Genomic DNA, 15,954 nt, shown 5'->3' on the forward strand with positions numbered 1-15,954 from the left:
GAATATGAATTGATCTAGCCTGAGACAAATCTGAAGTGAATTTGCTAGGAATTCTGAGGAAAGGCAGCCTTTCCTTGCATTTCCTTGGAAATGTTAACATGTTGACATGGCAGCAAAGGGAACTGGAAATGATCACCACCAAAGTGGAAGCAAAAATGGAGAAGCTTAAAGCCCTCAAGACACAGGGAGAGTCCTTTTAATGCCCTGGCATTCTGAAAGAGCTGGCACCTGGTAGCACGGGCAGAGTGACCTTGGTTGTGTTTACAGGAGGACATCTCAGATTTCTCAAAGATTGATCATGCAGTCATTTAGAACATCATTGATTTACTGGAAGACAAAATAAATTTAATAGATAAATGACAGCTAAATGACTTAGCTGAACTTCTGTGAGATAATTCATATATTTCCCACATGAAAACACTTGGTTAGATTGGAAAAGATAAGGGATACAGTGACTGTGAGATGCATAAGAAACTGGTTCAAGGCAAGATGTCAGTAAGTTGTGTGAAAAGATGCATATTGATCTCAGCAAAGTTTAATTAGCAGAGTTCTTCAAGGACTTGCCTCTACGCTTAATATTTTTTCTTCTTAGCCTTGGCACAAGAGTTTAGGAGTGGGATGATGAAATTTGCTGATTATGCAGAGGTGGCAGATATTATGAATGCAGAGAAGAAACTAATTTCACATTGAACAAAACTACATTAAAACAATCATTTCAGGGTCCTGTATGAAAAGCATTTTTTCTCATTAGAAAACTAGAAAGGAGTTGTGTGCAGCTGTCAGCTGTAGGTGACAGCAGATGCAGCGTGTCTCCTAAGGTGGCAAGTACCCTGCAACATAAGAAGGAAAGTCTTTCTGTAAAACATGGGGGAATAGTAATGCTATTGTATTAAGCTCTTGTAAGGCCCCAAAATATTGTATGCTCTCATATTCCCGAGTAAAATGACCCCAGACTAGAGAAGGGTTGTTGTGCTTGACCCATGGGATAAGAATCTTTTCTTAAGAAAGCAGGCTAGAACAGCTTGCCATGTTTAGCCTAGCAAAGTGAAAGCTGAGAGAGGATATGACTGATGTCTATGTTAGTGGGAGAAATAATAGCTAAGGAAAAGTACTTTTTAAGCAAAAGGCCAATTTGGCACAAGAGCAAATGGGCATAAAGTGAATATGCTTAGATTGGAAATTAGAAAAAGATACTTTATCATTGGAATAGTGATCAGAATAATGGTGCCTGAAAACCTAATTGCTTTAAAAAGGGCACTCAATACATTTAAGAAAAGCATTACTTGAAGTAGTGCCTACAATAGCAAGAGATTGTACTTAATAACCGAGGAGGTCCCAGCTAGTCCTACATTCCTGAATGTTTTCACTTCTGAGATTCTGGTTTTGCAAAGAAGAAGGTGTATATGTAAGTCCATATTCCTGAAATTGCTGCTGCAGGAAAGGAGCACTGGAAGGGGATGTGGCGGTGAGCACTGCTAAGTGACCACCAGCTGCCATCCCTTGTGCAGCCTTGCTTCCACTTCCCAGCCTGTGTTTGAGTGGATGATGTTTCTGATCTCTAGGCAGGTTTTTGGCAGGTGTTCCTGCTCAGTTTCCTCTAGGTGAGACAGTTCTCTTGAGCCCCGTGAAGCTCTGAGGGCAGGAGAGAGGATCATCCCTGCTCTCAGCACTTCTCATGAGGAGCTGAGAGGGCTGGGAAGGAAGCTGAGTCCTTTTATCTTTCAGGCACTTCTGACCCCATCACCCCTTCACTCCACGTCGCAGTCCGTGTGGCAGTGCTCCTGGCTTTATTGCTCTTGTTTGTTTGTCTTTGGCTGTTATCTCAATATGCTCTTTCCTTCCATCTGTCTCTTTTTTCCAGTTGGTCTCCATTAGCCTCTCTTCTTTCTCCCATTCCTTATCTGTCACCCTTGTCTGGCAGGCTGTGGCGGTCAGTCCTTCCGTACTATTTACCCAGTCAGCATATGGCAGGCCTCAGTCATCAGTCACTCAAGCCAGTGCCAGGAGAGCCTGGAAGGGGGTCTGGCTAATTGACCACATAGGAATTCCCCATTAATTCTCTTCCTGTTCCCATTCTTGCAAGAAAAGAATTGGAAGAGAACTTGGGCTTATGGGAAGGGGCATTAAGCCTTTCCATTAGACACATTCTCAACCTGCTTAAGTGGTGCGGCCATCAATCAGACCCTGCTTTCAGAAGTACACGTGGGGTCTGTTATTCTTTACCTTGACCCTCGCCCAGTCAGAGAGGAGCCCGCCAATTTCCTCTGTGTTCTCCCCATCCATGCAGCCAAGGGGAGAGCCATTTGGAGGCTGAAGCTGGGGTTAACTCAGAGGGATGTTGATGGCGGGGGCTGAGTGGCGCCATGCTTACCTGTGCTAGCTGGTAGCGCTCGCGTTCCCCCGCATGGCCGTCACCCACACGGGCCAGATGTTTTGAGCATCAGTTGCTTATAGCCAAGTCGGAGTGAACTCAGCCCCATGACATTAGCTGAGAGAGATCGGGTTGCAGTGTTTTTCTAAAGGAACAAAGCCTAGGATTAGGAAGAATCATAATACTTTATAAAAACATATGCAAGGGCAAAGGAGGCATGAGTGGCCTGGGATTTGACGGAACCATAACCAAAAAGTGCTAACTAAAGCTCATAACGAGCAGACTGGCAATGTAGTGAGGATATAGTAAGTGTCTGGGGCTCGGGAAATTCAGCTGTAGCTCTGTCTGCTTGTAGTGCAGCAGGAGTCCTTAAGTAGCGGTGTGGTTGGTCCTCCACACTTACCCTTCAATCTAAGACGACCACTTAACTCCCGGCCTGTAGCTGTTAGTCTGCACTGCAAGTGATCGCCTCCACAAATTGAGCTCCAAGGAGCAGAACTAAAGCTCCTCTGTTTTCAGGACTCAGCCCATTGACTTTCTTGGGAGCTGGGTCGGCCTCCGTGTGATTTAGCCATTAAGCCCAATTGCATCTTCGCTAGCTGTGAGAAGCACTAGGTGTTTGTTAGAGCAGGAGCCGCCAGTTGCTTTAGGAGAACTCTGACCTCTCCCTGCTAGTCCGCAGTGTAGTCATACGCAGAAGGCTTTGTTTGCAGGATCGCCTTAATCGCTTGTTTCTTGGCAAGCGAATGTGGAGAGCTGAGAAACTTTCTTCTTTGTCCGTGAGTGAGGCAGGAAAGGAACCTCAGACTTTGGCTGCTTTTTTTCAGCAAGAAGCCTGGCTAGAAGACGTATCGCCAACTTCTTCAAAACATCCTATTTTTTCTCACGTTCCTTGATCTCCCCACCCCAGTTGCAGCTGGTGGTAATTCTGCAGCCAATGCCAAATAGTTGGCATGTGGGATTTGGCAGAGGCAGTGCCCTGCAAATGTGCAAGAGGCAAGTTGGCCATGAGAGAGCAGATGTCAGCCTCATATGTAAAGCGTAAAGAGCTCTGGAAGTCAAATGCTGAACACTTGGTAGCTCTGACTGAACGCGGATGCCAGCTCTTCACTTTGTAAACTCCGAGTTCCTGTTAGCGCTGACAGGGTCTCAAATAGCCAGCAGTTTGGTACCTGCATCTGAAATTAATGGAAAGAACAAACCTGACCTGCACTTGAGGGTTGGTTTTTTTTTTTTTTCATTGGTTTTGAGCTGTGTTATTCTAAAATGTTTTTAAATTTCTCTCTCTCCTCCCAGCTAGTGCAGGAAGAAGGAGAGCGAGGGCTGTTTTCCTTTACATCACATACTTGCTCTGCTGAGGGTTTTACACTCACTGGCATAAATTCTCAAGACCATTTGTTAATTCTGGTGTCCTTCCTTGCAGTACAGGGTGCTGCATTTTTTCAGGGAGGTGATGCATTTTAAGCCTCTCTTAGACTTTTTAAAACGGAACTTAAGGTATCTCAGAGAAGACAATACCAAAAAGCTTTTTATGTTTGCTTTTTGAAGCGTATGTCCTGCTTTGCACCAGTGATTTTAGTGCAGTGCAGTGTATGGACACGAGATGGCGCAAATTTGCAGCTCGGGCTTGCGTATCTGCTGTTCTGGGAGACTGGTAACGCATCGAAGAGATGTGGACGGCTCTGTCAGTTCCACACCGTGGCTACCATCTCTGCTCCTTGTTCTCTGAAAAACAAGGATCCCTCTGGAGACCACAGGGAATGAGATCCTCAGCAGAGAAAGAAGGAAAGGCATAGGTTCATAGATTTATTCCAAAAAGACGCAGATCTATTCCTAGAGCGATAGCATCAGTTCCTGTTTTAGTTGGCAGGAAATGAACAGGTTTCCAGGTGTTCCCTTGTATCAACTGTGAAGGGAAAAATATGCAGTAAGGTGGTCCATGGGGCATGGGGAATTTCCAGAAGCACAAGGATAGGTCTCTTCCCTATGGTCTTTCTCGTTCCTGACCATGCCATCAAGTCAGCAGTCTGCCGGAGGAAAAGATGGGGTGAGGGAAGCCATGGTTAGCAGTGTGACCAGAAATATTTAGGGAACTAGATTGCAGCTGGAAGAAGAGATTTTTATCTCTTCTGAAGGATGAAACAGCAGAAAAGAGGGGTATAATCGAAGCTGTTATGAAAATGTGACTGTGGATTCATTGTACCAAATGCCAGCTGCTGGATTAGTGAGAATGCTTTGTTGCTGACCGTGCTCCTTTTCCCACAGGCCGTGTACAAGCTGGCGGATGTGGCCTGCAAGTGCCACGGCGTGTCGGGCTCCTGCAGCCTCAAGACGTGCTGGCTGCAGCTGGCAGACTTCCGCAAGGTGGGCGACCTGCTGAAGGAGAAGTACGACAGCGCGGCCGCCATGCGGATCAGTCGCAAGGGCAAGCTGGAGCTTGTGAACAACCGCTTCAACATGCCCACGCAGGAGGACCTGGTCTACGTCGACCCCAGCCCGGACTATTGCCTGCGTAATGAGACCACCGGCTCGCTGGGCACGCAGGGCCGCCTGTGCAACAAGACCTCAGAGGGCATGGATGGGTGTGAGCTGATGTGCTGCGGACGGGGCTACGACCAATTCAAGAGCGTTCAGGTGGAGCGTTGCCACTGCAAGTTCCATTGGTGCTGTTACGTCAAGTGTAAAAAGTGCACAGAGATCGTTGACCAGTACGTCTGTAAATGAAAAGAGCCGCCAAAGCAACAAATCTATATTATATAAATCTATATAAATATATTTTATATTTGTATAAATAAACAGATGATGATAATAATTAAAGAAGCTTATTTAAGAGACATTTTGGTTTTGAGATTTCCCCCGTCAAGCCGGCTGCTTTGCCATCCCACCCCTTCTGCCGGGGAGTTTATGTGTGTGCATCTCCCCTCGGAGGATCCAGGCAGGGCGAAGAGGCCACAGAGGTGCTGACAGAGTGAACCCCCTGCACGCACACGCACACACACACACACACACACACCATTTCACAACAGAAACCAAACTGGCAGCAAGGAGAAGGGTGGGTGCTCCCTGCTATCTCAGCATTGCATCTCTGCATTTTGCATTGTTTCTGGACATCTGAAATTACAGCCAGGTGTGGCAGAGTCCTGGTTGTTCAAGTGTCAAGCCCTGCCACTAAACCCCAATGGGGATTTTGGAACCAATTCTTGATCCCTCTAAAGGGTTTTGTCATGTGAAAGGGAAAGTTGTCCAAGGCTCATGCACAAGAACACAGCTTAAACTCCACAGTCGTGTAAAGCATTCCTGGATGCTGCAAAGCCCACAGCATGGCAGTGGAAGGTCTGCATGCTGCTGTGAGGAGGGAAAGTGAGACCTGTGGCTGGGAGTCCAAGTGAAGCCAGCACTTTGCTCCTCCACGCTGCTAGGACACAGGGGAAAGGTGTCCAGCTCAGTCTACATGGCAGCATACAAGAGAGAGAACTCCTTTTAATCCCATGCTGAAACTTGTCATTGTAGAAGAGAAGTTGCCAATGCCAGAGACATTTGCAAAGGAAATATACTTCATATTCTGACAAGAAGTTTTGTGCACACAACTGCATAAGCACTCCTGATGTTGCTGCCATCTTCCCTCTTTGGAGTGGGTGCAGCTGGTCACCTCGTTTGGCTCTGTTGAATCCTCCTCACCACCGTCCCAGATGTATAGTTTCTCTTTAATATTAAACACCCCTCAATGAAATCTCTATCCCTCTGTTGCTTTTGTATATGTGTGGTTTTGTTTTATTCTTTTTTGGGGCTCTTTATTTTGCTGCTTTATATTTCAGAGTCCAGGGGCCTTGCTCTTCCCCAGCATAAACTACAGGTAAGTTTGCTCCCAGAACGTGGGCATAAGTTCTCCACTCCAGTGCATTTGTGCACTTTTTGTTGGTATATAAGAGTATTAATAAAATTGTACCAGGACAGAAGCCATCACCGATACCTACTACACAGTCTTAACGCTTTGGAGTCCAATTCCAGGGGACAAATGCTCCTTCTAGCACAAGACGTTTCCTGTGCCTCCTGGCATCTGCAGTCAGAGAACAATTAGGAAAGGCCAGTCCCAAAAATACAAGGCTTTGCTAACATACATCCTCTTTCTTACTGGCAATCCAAGGGGGTTTCTAACTGTAAATTTTAAAAATGCACAAAATATGCCAATAAGCAAAGAGGCAGTTGTGAAGATTTTTTTTTTTTATTATACCTCTGTTTCTTATAAAATACTGCACTATTACAGATTCCACCATTTCAACCACCAGAGAAGAATTTATATATACCTTTCATACTTCAAATATTTGAGGACTCCAGAAAAGCAGAAGGAAGAAAAATTATGTTTAATAATTAGGAGCCGTTGTTTTTTTAAACCAATGTGTCCAGTTTTTAATTTTATTTTTTTAACTCCAACAGGCAATATATTTGCTGGCATCCCAGAATGCAGTTTCTTGGAATATAAACAGTGGCCTAGATTTATTTTATTATATAAAATCCAAAGCCAGTGGTATTGTAATTCAAAGTAACGGAAATAGTTTTCCATGCATGGAAAAAATGTGAGTGCAATGGCCTGATCCAACTCCCATTAAACTTCAGTGGGAGCTGGACTGAGCCCAAGATCAGATCAAATGTGTGAGCTATTCACTCCTGGGATACTATACGTTTCTAGCCCAGTAATAAAACTTATTCTATCTTGGATACATCTAAAAAGACCTTTCCTCCCACCATCCTTGCTTCACGTTCTTGTCCATCCTCGTTGCATCAGTCCTTGAAGGTGTCAGCTATTTGTATACGGCACCCCCAGGCATTGTTAATGTGTCTAATAATTCCAAATGATTTCACTTGGCCTTCCCAATAAAGACCACACATTTAAGGGAGTCCCAACTCTCCTTGCCACTTGGCACCACAATTAATTTTGTGGGTGTAAACAACTTGGGGAGTGAAAAAGTTGGCATTGTTAGGGACTGCTATTCATCTGGGTGTCCCTGGGTATGTCCTTTTTCCACCCCAAATTTTGTCTGGATGGAGAAACAGTGATTTTGGCTGTTTGTCCCAGAACTCTGGACAGCCTGCTTGGAGCCAGTAGTTCCTACTGGACTGGACTGGGACCACAGAGAGATAGGAGAGAAGTGACTGTTCCCTTCCCCTCACCCCTTCCCCCCCCTTTTTTTTTTTAACAAGACCTAGGTTTCAGTCTTCTCATCTTTCTGATAGTTTTGTATCCAAAAATGTGCACGCTAGCTTAAAACTTAATTTCTATGGCGCCCACACATTGGATAACCAACCCCCTCAGGGTGGCAGTAAGTATAAAATAAATCAGAGCACGGCATGTTCAGTTTGATGCAAAGCCAAAGAAAAACAATAAACTAGCAGAACTGCTTCTTTACTGTGAAAGTTCAAAAATGATGTGTTTGAAGCTGTGTCTTGTTAGGTACACAAAGTTGTAGAGGCGTGTGGGGAAGGGGAGCTAAGCTTCAATCTGAGCTTTGCCAATGACCCATTCTGTAGTCTTCAAATTACTTCATTTCTTTGCATTGTAATCTCCAGTCTCCTATATAAAACAAAGAACAGAATACCTCTTTTTTCTGATGCATAGTGGTGGTTTGGGGTCACAGCAGAAGCCTTGAAGAGGAAATGCTGTTCTACAAAACAGAGGTGAAACACAGAACTTGTTTTTGTGGCCATTGAATATCTTGTAGTACGAATAAGGCTTAGGGGTAGTAGCCTGGTTTCTGAATCAAATACCTGCCTGCTTAAATTCTGTTTGCAGTTTCATATGGATAAGATATTCACACAATGTGCTATTTTATAGCATGTGCTGGTAACTGCCACATTCCAACCCTGAAGTCGCTGTACTTCAAGGCTGATAGAAATGACCACCCGTAAGCCATGTAAAACTAAAATATTTTGGAGTTAAAGGCACTATGCAAACATGCAGTTATTGCAAGTCAGTGAGCATCAGCTCCTAAACGGAGCAGAACAGGATGCTAATCTGTCATCATTTTCCAACTGGTTGGTAATATATAAGTTATAAAGTGAATGAATGAGGCCTTAGTACACTCTGCTGCAAAGTAAGCTAAGCAACAGCTGACACCAGAACAAACTGATATTTTAATTTGATAGTAATTACAATAAAAAAGGTAATGGCAGTGTTGTGGGAAAATGTTGACACCACTGGAGTCTCAGCCACTTGCATTGTTTGGAGGTTCCTATTCTTTGTCTCCAAGAGGTCCGTGCCTACCCAGAGCTCAGTGAACTGAGAGACTGCTGCCTTTTGCAGTTCAGGAAACAGCAACGTGGAACCTGACTTGTAGTTTAAGTTTACCTTATGCTGTCTACACAGACCCAAGTTTTATAGCCCCGATAAAGCACAAATGAAGCAGATCTTGTTCAGTCATATACAATCAAACATGCAAAGGTCTCTCTCTGTTCACTTGACCTGTCCTGGGAGAAGCCTGGTAGGTTTGAATTACACCAGGGGAGAAATTCCTAATCACCTGTGGCTACAGAAATACAGGCAGGATTTTCATCAGCTGACACATATGCAAAACATCTCAAGGAGAAATACCTTCCAGCAACTAAAGGGCATTTCTCAAGTATCTGTCACAAGTTGTACAGAACCAGCTGCTTATATGGCATTCATTTTCATTTAGCTTTTGTTTAACTACATTAACCACAGTCAGATGAAGTAGTTTCTAGAAGAAACTCTATGAAATAAAGTTCACTGGATGGCATGCTCTGAAAGACCTCTTGTGCAGCAGACAGTGGGCAGGTGTTACTAAAATATTGCTTCCATCAAAGGGAACCCCTCTCCTCAAAGTTAGACTTTGGCTCCATCTAAACTATAGGTCCAAGATGTGTATGAACTTTGGTTCACAAATGCATCCTGGCCATGCCCTGCCAGGGTGGTGTAGGCACTTATACCCCACACAAAAGGACTGATGGATGCACAGACCATCAAGCATGCAGTCTGTCCCAGCCCCAGTTCCAGTGCAGATAGCTGGTGGCTTTGGGACTAGGCCATAAGCATGCCAGCTCTGAAGTCTAAATATAACCAGCCTCAAAGATAAGCAAAACAGATTTCTGTAGCCAACAGGATACATACCAGAAGGGACAAAAAGAATCATGATCAGCCGTTATAAGTCCCAGAATAACAGTGATAAAAACCCACTGTATAATGCAATGATCACAGCATGCTCATGCCTTCCTGTCAAATTACCCATTGTCAGACCTCTCCTGCAGGGTTACCATTCTCTCTTCTTTCTTTGCTCTGTTTAAATGACAGTTGAGATCTATTTTTTGCATTAGGATACAAAAGGTCATGACCTACTCATAGTATTTCCTCAAAGAAAGAACGGGAACAGTAGGGTCAGGAGCTCTGCCTCTGTGAGCAGGGAGAAGCAGTTTCTTTCTTCCTCACACAGGTGAGCAGCCATAAAATGGAAACCAAGGCAGGGGTTTATTAGAGCTGGCAGAAGTAGGGCTCAGTCTTCACTTGAGTGAGTGAACTCTGGAAAATCTTAACCGTGAGTAGCCAGAATTTGCATGTTTTCACAGTGAATCACATGAAGAAAAGGTTCATGGATTCTTGCCTTGTGATAAAAGAAGTCCTTCTCCCTTTTCCAGAGAAAACTATCAATGTATTTAACCACTAGATATTGTGTAAAAGCCTGAAAAGTGGCTGGAATGTACAGGAGATATGCCAAGAAAGTTATTTGGTTTTATTTCATTTGTTTGCCATCGCAATGCTTTCTGTCTATTTGTTAATTTGGACTTTGCCACCTGTGCTCTATAAAAAGCCAGCATTTCCTTGTAAGTGGGAAAGCCAAAGCATTCTTTCCATTTCTGCATGAACAGATGTAACGCTCTGCAGCCATGCCTCTCCACCACAACCACCCCTGGAAAAAATAGACCCTACTTAAGCACTGATCTGAGCCTCAGCTCTGAGGAGTGCAGCAAGAGTGCCTGCAGCTCTCCTTTGATGTGATGCGATGTGATGGGAGGCCAGTTCCTCACAGGTGCAGTTTCAGAGTCACTCAGACCAGGACCTTACGACCAGTGAGGCAGGGCTGTGCATCTGCTGGGCACCATAGGCATGAAGGTTTTACACAACTCCTCCAGGTGTAGTGGTGCCAGTTCTGTTGTGCGCTGGCAGAGAACAGGGCTGCCCACTGGCACACCATGGCAATGCGTCTGCATAGCACATATAGAAAGAGATGTTACCAAAATGTTATTTTCTTTACTTCCATTATTTCATAATATTTTGAGAGAACACCAAACCTAGGCTTACCTTTTAAAGCAATTTGTTCTTTACACTTAAGAGAGAGCCTCATTTTGTTTTTTCCTTCCCAATAGATGGTACGTGTTGGGAGCTCTCAGCAGCGGCCAGGAAGGCACTGGGAAGTCTATAAGACATCATACGGTTTTCTTGTGGAATCCCATTAATAGTCGTGGCTGTTCTGTCTTTACAGGAAGATATCACTTCTGCCACCGTCTTTTATCCTCACTGTTCTGCCACTCTTGCTTATCTTCTTGTGTCTTCTGCACTGAGGGAGTTTACAATTTGGGCCAGTGCTCATTAATTTCTGCTTCTATGTTCTTTGTATTTATTCTTCTCACAGGGGTTGAGACTGGCAAGCTGGACCTGGGTCATATTCAGACAGCAGGCGGCTCCTAAGATGGCCCAGCAGTGACTCAGGGAACCACCATTGCCCAGGAGGGAGAAACATGACAATCAGGTTGGCCACCTGAATGCCACAGTTACCTCCCCACACTGTGTGTCCAAAGGGAGCCAGGTTTGATGACCCCATGGCACTGCGATCAGCCATCATGCTGGCTGCTGCAGTGAGCACCACCCCTCGGCACGCTGCCAGAGCATGAGATGAGCATGGGATAAGGAAGATTGTTGTAAGGAAATGCAAACAGAATGAGCAGGCAAAGGTTCACTGGGGGCCAGGGAAATAGTAACGCCAGTCCCCTGCCCCCAGGCCCTGTCTCCATTAGTGCTGCATAGCATTGGTGTCACAGGGTTGCAGCCATCCTGGGAAGCATGGAAGGCAGCAGCTGTTTTTGCCAGTGGGGATAAAGCAGTTTACAGGCTTGCTGAAATAGGGCATATCCTGTAAGAAGAATGTACAGGCTCTTCCTTACCCTAGGGTAGTTTATTCTGAATCATTATTCGTCTTTTGACTGCCCCTAGAGTGCCATGTAGTTGTGTCAATCTTTTGCATGATTGCTGGAGAATCGTGACCGGTGCAGAATGAGCAGGATGAGGCACTACCATGCAAGGACACATTACAATGATGCCTTTCAGGGAAAACAACAACAACAACAAAACCAAACCAAAGATGTGGACTAGAGCCAGTGTCACACCGAATGTCACAAGCACTGTGCTGGAGCTGACTGTAGCCCAGCTTTGCTCACAGCCAGCATCTGTGTTCAGTCAGCCCCCTGTCAGCTGAGGGCTTCAGAGTGGCAGCCACTTTGCAATTCACCGTCATTATTCTGAGTTTCATTTACCACAAGCAAATTTGCTCTCTCTTGCTCAGGAACAGTAAGAGAGTTAGCTAATGAGCTGCCTACTTTCACAAAGTGCAGGACTGTATTTAGAACAAAAACATTCAGAGAAGGAATTAAGGCAATGAATATGGTATATTAATGCTTGAACTCCAGGAATTACCTAAAAATGCCCAAGAAGTACATAATTCAGTTTTTTTTTTTTTTTTTTTTTTTTTAAATGTGTCCTTCCAAATGAGTCGTTTGCTTGGTATAGCAGAGCACAGCTTTGCTTTTTTTTTTGTTTTTGTTTTGCTTCACAGGCTCTTGAACCAGAATAAACCACTTTAATCCCATTTATTTAATATTTAATGAAACAGTGCTCCTGTCTCAATTTCCCCCTCCATTGGCTGAGTCCGCATTAAGTTACAGTGACAGGAAATGACAGATGAAAATGACACGTCGTTTTACCACGCTTTTTTTTTTTTTTTTTTTTTTTTTTTTTTTTTGCCAGTGGAACTCGAAAGTATCTCAAATTCATTAGCGCCATTTTACAGATGAAATACTGAGACACAGGGCAGGAAATGCTTCATCTGCCAAGCGGGGTGGAGCCGGGAGCGGGGCACTGCAGCTGCTCCTCTCTGCTGTGCTGTCAGAATGCATTCTGATTGATGAAACTGTAAACACAGGCAGTAGGGCTGTTTTGGTGGGTGGCGACGACGCTTCTCCCTTCAAAACCCTGAAGATGTTGAGAAACGTGCGAGATATGGGACATATTTTAATGGAGACCATAGGGATTCTTATTTTTGTAAACAAGGTTTTGGGGAATATTTATCTTATGTTGGTAGGTATCCGGGGCCGGTGTTTCAAACACGGATTGACAGGGATGATTTTGCTTCTACTAAGGGGCCAAGGGCGACACTACCGCCCGCACAAAGCCCGTAGGAAGCAGTGCCACGCGACAACCCCCGCTGCCCGCGGCTGAGGGCGGGCAGGCAAGGCAGGCAGGACGCGCCGCCAGGCACAGCCCTTCCTGGGTGCCATCAGCCCCAACCGCCACCAACCGCCCGTGCCATGGTAACAGCGCCGGCGGAGAACAAAAGCCCGCCGAAACGTCACCGCCAATCAGAGCCGGCTCCCGGCGGCGGGGGGGGCGCCCTCACCCCTCCCTTCCCCGATAGGGGCCGCCTGCATCCCCCAAGAAGCATCGGGGCGCGCGGGCCGCCCTTCCTTCCGGTGCGCGGCGCGCAGGCGCGGGAGGGAGGCGCCGATTGGCGGCGGCGGCCTCGTGCGATGATGACGCGCTAGGACCGGGAGGCGGTAGCGATTGCGGCAGGAGGGGGGCGGCGCGGGGCGGCGGCGGCACCTCGCGGGGCGCCAGGGCGGGCGCCGGCCGTTGCCAGGGCGCGCGTTGCCAGGTGAGCGGCGGGGTCGCGGGGCTTCGGAACGTCCCGCCGCCGGGCCGGGTAGGAGGCGGGGTGGGGAGCGGGCCTGCGGCGGGGGGCGCCGGGTCCGGCGGTCGGGGCGCTGCGGTGCGGCGCTCGGAGGGGCTGAGGGAGCAGGCCCGCGGCAGCCGGTGGGTCGGGAGTGGGGGAACGTGTCCTGCGTTCGGCTCGGGGCACTTGTTGCTGGTCGGGGCGGGGAGGTGGCTGTGGGCCCTGGGGTCCTCGGGAGGAGCGGGGAAAAACATAGCGCGGTGCGTGGGAGCCCTGCCCTGCCCGCACGGTGTGTGTGTGTGTATCGATATAAACACCGCGGCTCTCAGCATTAGGGAAAGCGAAATTGGGCGGCAGCGCGGCCGCAATCCTCGTATTCCCGAGTGAGAGTTGATTTCATTAACTTTTTTACAAGTTGCTTTCCTCTGAGGGGTAATCAGGCGCTCGTCTCCTGTGCGTTGGGGATGGTGAGAAAGATGGTGATCAGCTGGAGGCCAAAGCCCGGTGACAGCTGCTGCTGCTCCTAGGGAGCTCCTCAAGCAGCCTGTGGGGCTTTTTTTTTATCTGCTTTAACCTCGTAAGTCAGTTGGTTTAGTGGCTATTGTGGGTTAGCGTATGTGTGAGAGAACACTTAAAGAGAAATGGGAACTTCTTTGGCGCTAGGGCTTTGTCACTCTGTGTACATAGACATGTAAACAAGCAGCTGTCACAGTGGAAAAGCTGTAGATGTTATTCCTTAGTTCAAGATCCTTCTGAGTCTTAGTCCCGTGCTGAATTCTTCAAATGCTTGAGCTGTCCTATTGCAAACTCTCAGTATTCCTTAACATGGACCTTAATGTGAACTGTGTCCTCTGCACAGACTGTGCTGGACACAAGCTGGCGAGGTCCCAGAGTGTAACTTAAGCTATGCGTTCGATGCCTGACTGCAGTCGGTGTCCAGGAGCACTGAATTCCAGGTTGTGTTTTGGCTGTGCTCTTCATGGGTCTGTCCCAGAATCACCACAGAGTCCTCTGCACAGTACTTTTGGAGCTCCTGCTTAACGAGGCTGCTTCAAAAATGACTGACAGACCGATGTGTGTCATGGAGCTAGGGGTGCAGCCAGTCATAAAACACTGCCTGCTATCTTTTTCTGTCTTTAGTTCTGAATTGTTTTCCCCTATGCAGAAAGGGAAGTGATCATGTTTTAGGTTTTTCCCTTCCTGTAGGGGTACCAGCCAGTTCAGGTTACAACTATTTTGTGCTGTTGCTCTTGCTTCATGGAGAGAACGTATAATGTGTCATTTTCAGCTGTCCTGTGACACTTCTTCCTGTGTGAACACAGGATAGAAAGATGATCAGGGGGCTGGAGCACCTCCCCTATGAAGACAGGCTGAAGGAGCTGGGCTCGTTCAGCCTGGAGAAAAGAAGGCTGCGGGGTGACCTCATTGCAGCCTTTCAGTACCTAAAGGGAGCCTACAAACAGGAGGGGAATCAACTCTTTGAAAGTGTAGATAACTGCAGGACGAGGGGAAATGGTTTTAAGTTGAAGGAGGGAAGATTTAGGTTGGATGTCAGGGGGAAATTCTTTATAGAGAGAGTGGTGAGGTGCTGGAACAGGCTGCCCAGAGAGGTTGTGGATGCCTCATCCCTAGAGGTGTTCAAAGCCAGATTGGATGGGGTCCTGGGCAGCCTGGTCTAGTATTAAATGAGAAGGTTGGTGGCCCAGCATGTGGCAATGGGGTTGGAGATTCATGATCCTTGAGGTCCCTTCCAACCCTGGCCATTCTGTTATTCTGTGAACACTGTGTGTGTTAGTGGGCAGTTTGCAGGAAGCTTGCTGTTGTGTTGGACGTGTAAAGTTAGCTGCTTAAAACATAGCAATGATTCCCTGCTCTGAGCTGACTGCTAAATATTTTTAAGTAAACCTCTTGTAAGGCTGTTGGCAGCTTCATCGTGAAAACCCTGGAGAACAGTTGCTAGTGCTGAATCAGAATGGGCAGTGGCAGAGCTAAAAGCTGCAACCCAACTTTGTCTGGTTTATCAAAATCATGCTGTAAAATGGGATGGCTGTAGGAGCTTAAAGTGCATCAGGCCTTCAGCTGAGCCAGACACAGGACTCTGCTCCACCACTGCAATCTGTGGCACATTGCTAGAATAGTATTGGTGCTGCTGAACTGCTGGCCCTCTTGTCAGTTTGCCCAAGAGTTTGGGGCAGCTGTGGGTGAGACTCGGACCTGAGCCCCATCCTGGATACAGGGTGGAAAGGCTGGGCTTTGGAAAGCCTGCACTTGCTCGAGGCAAGAGTTTGTGTTGATTTGTCATGAAGGCAAATTAACGGGAATTGGCAGGGCGTGTAATGCCAGTGATTGTAATGCTTGGATCTCTGTTAGTATCTTTTGCTTTCTGTTGAGTATCCAAGGAGCGGTGTCAAGCTTTTCTTGACAAAGATTCTCAATGCTCAGCTGTTGAAGTGTGAGTTTTGCAGGTTTCTGGTTGTGTAACTGTATTGTTCAAGATGCTGTGCTGGAGAAACAAGGCTTGCTTTCATTAGTGTCTGTACATGAGGAAAATCTTGATAAGGAAACTTCAGGCAGTTGTTGGATTGTTTTGCTGTTATGCCATCAGCGATTCAAATGCTTAAATAGAAGTAGTTC

At 46.6% G+C, this 15,954-nt stretch overlaps 2 protein-coding genes across 4 annotated transcripts in view; both read left to right on the forward strand.

Moving 5' to 3' along the window:
• WNT5B (Wnt family member 5B) overlaps positions 1 to 5,870 on the forward strand; it is a 65,849-nt gene extending 59,979 nt beyond the window's left edge. Inside the window, exon 5 of the mRNA XM_031589878.2 lies at positions 4,637 to 5,870. Within this exon, the coding sequence (XP_031445738.2) occupies positions 4,637 to 5,095 (459 nt within the window). The 3' untranslated portion in view covers positions 5,096 to 5,870. The remainder of the gene's footprint in view (positions 1 to 4,636) is intronic.
• Positions 5,871 to 13,156: 7,286 nt separating this feature from the next.
• ADIPOR2 (adiponectin receptor 2) overlaps positions 13,157 to 15,954 on the forward strand; it is a 42,704-nt gene continuing 39,906 nt past the window's right edge. The window contains exon 1 of one of the 3 annotated variants that reach the window (XM_031589875.2): positions 13,157 to 13,302. The gene's annotated coding sequence lies outside the window, so the exon portion shown is untranslated. The other 2 variants (XM_031589877.2, XM_031589876.2) reach the window with 2 other exon arrangements.

Source organism: Phasianus colchicus, chromosome 1, assembly GCF_987193195.1.
Source record: "Phasianus colchicus chromosome 1, bPhaCol1.hap1.1, whole genome shotgun sequence".
Classification (NCBI taxonomy): domain Eukaryota; kingdom Metazoa; phylum Chordata; class Aves; order Galliformes; family Phasianidae; genus Phasianus; species Phasianus colchicus.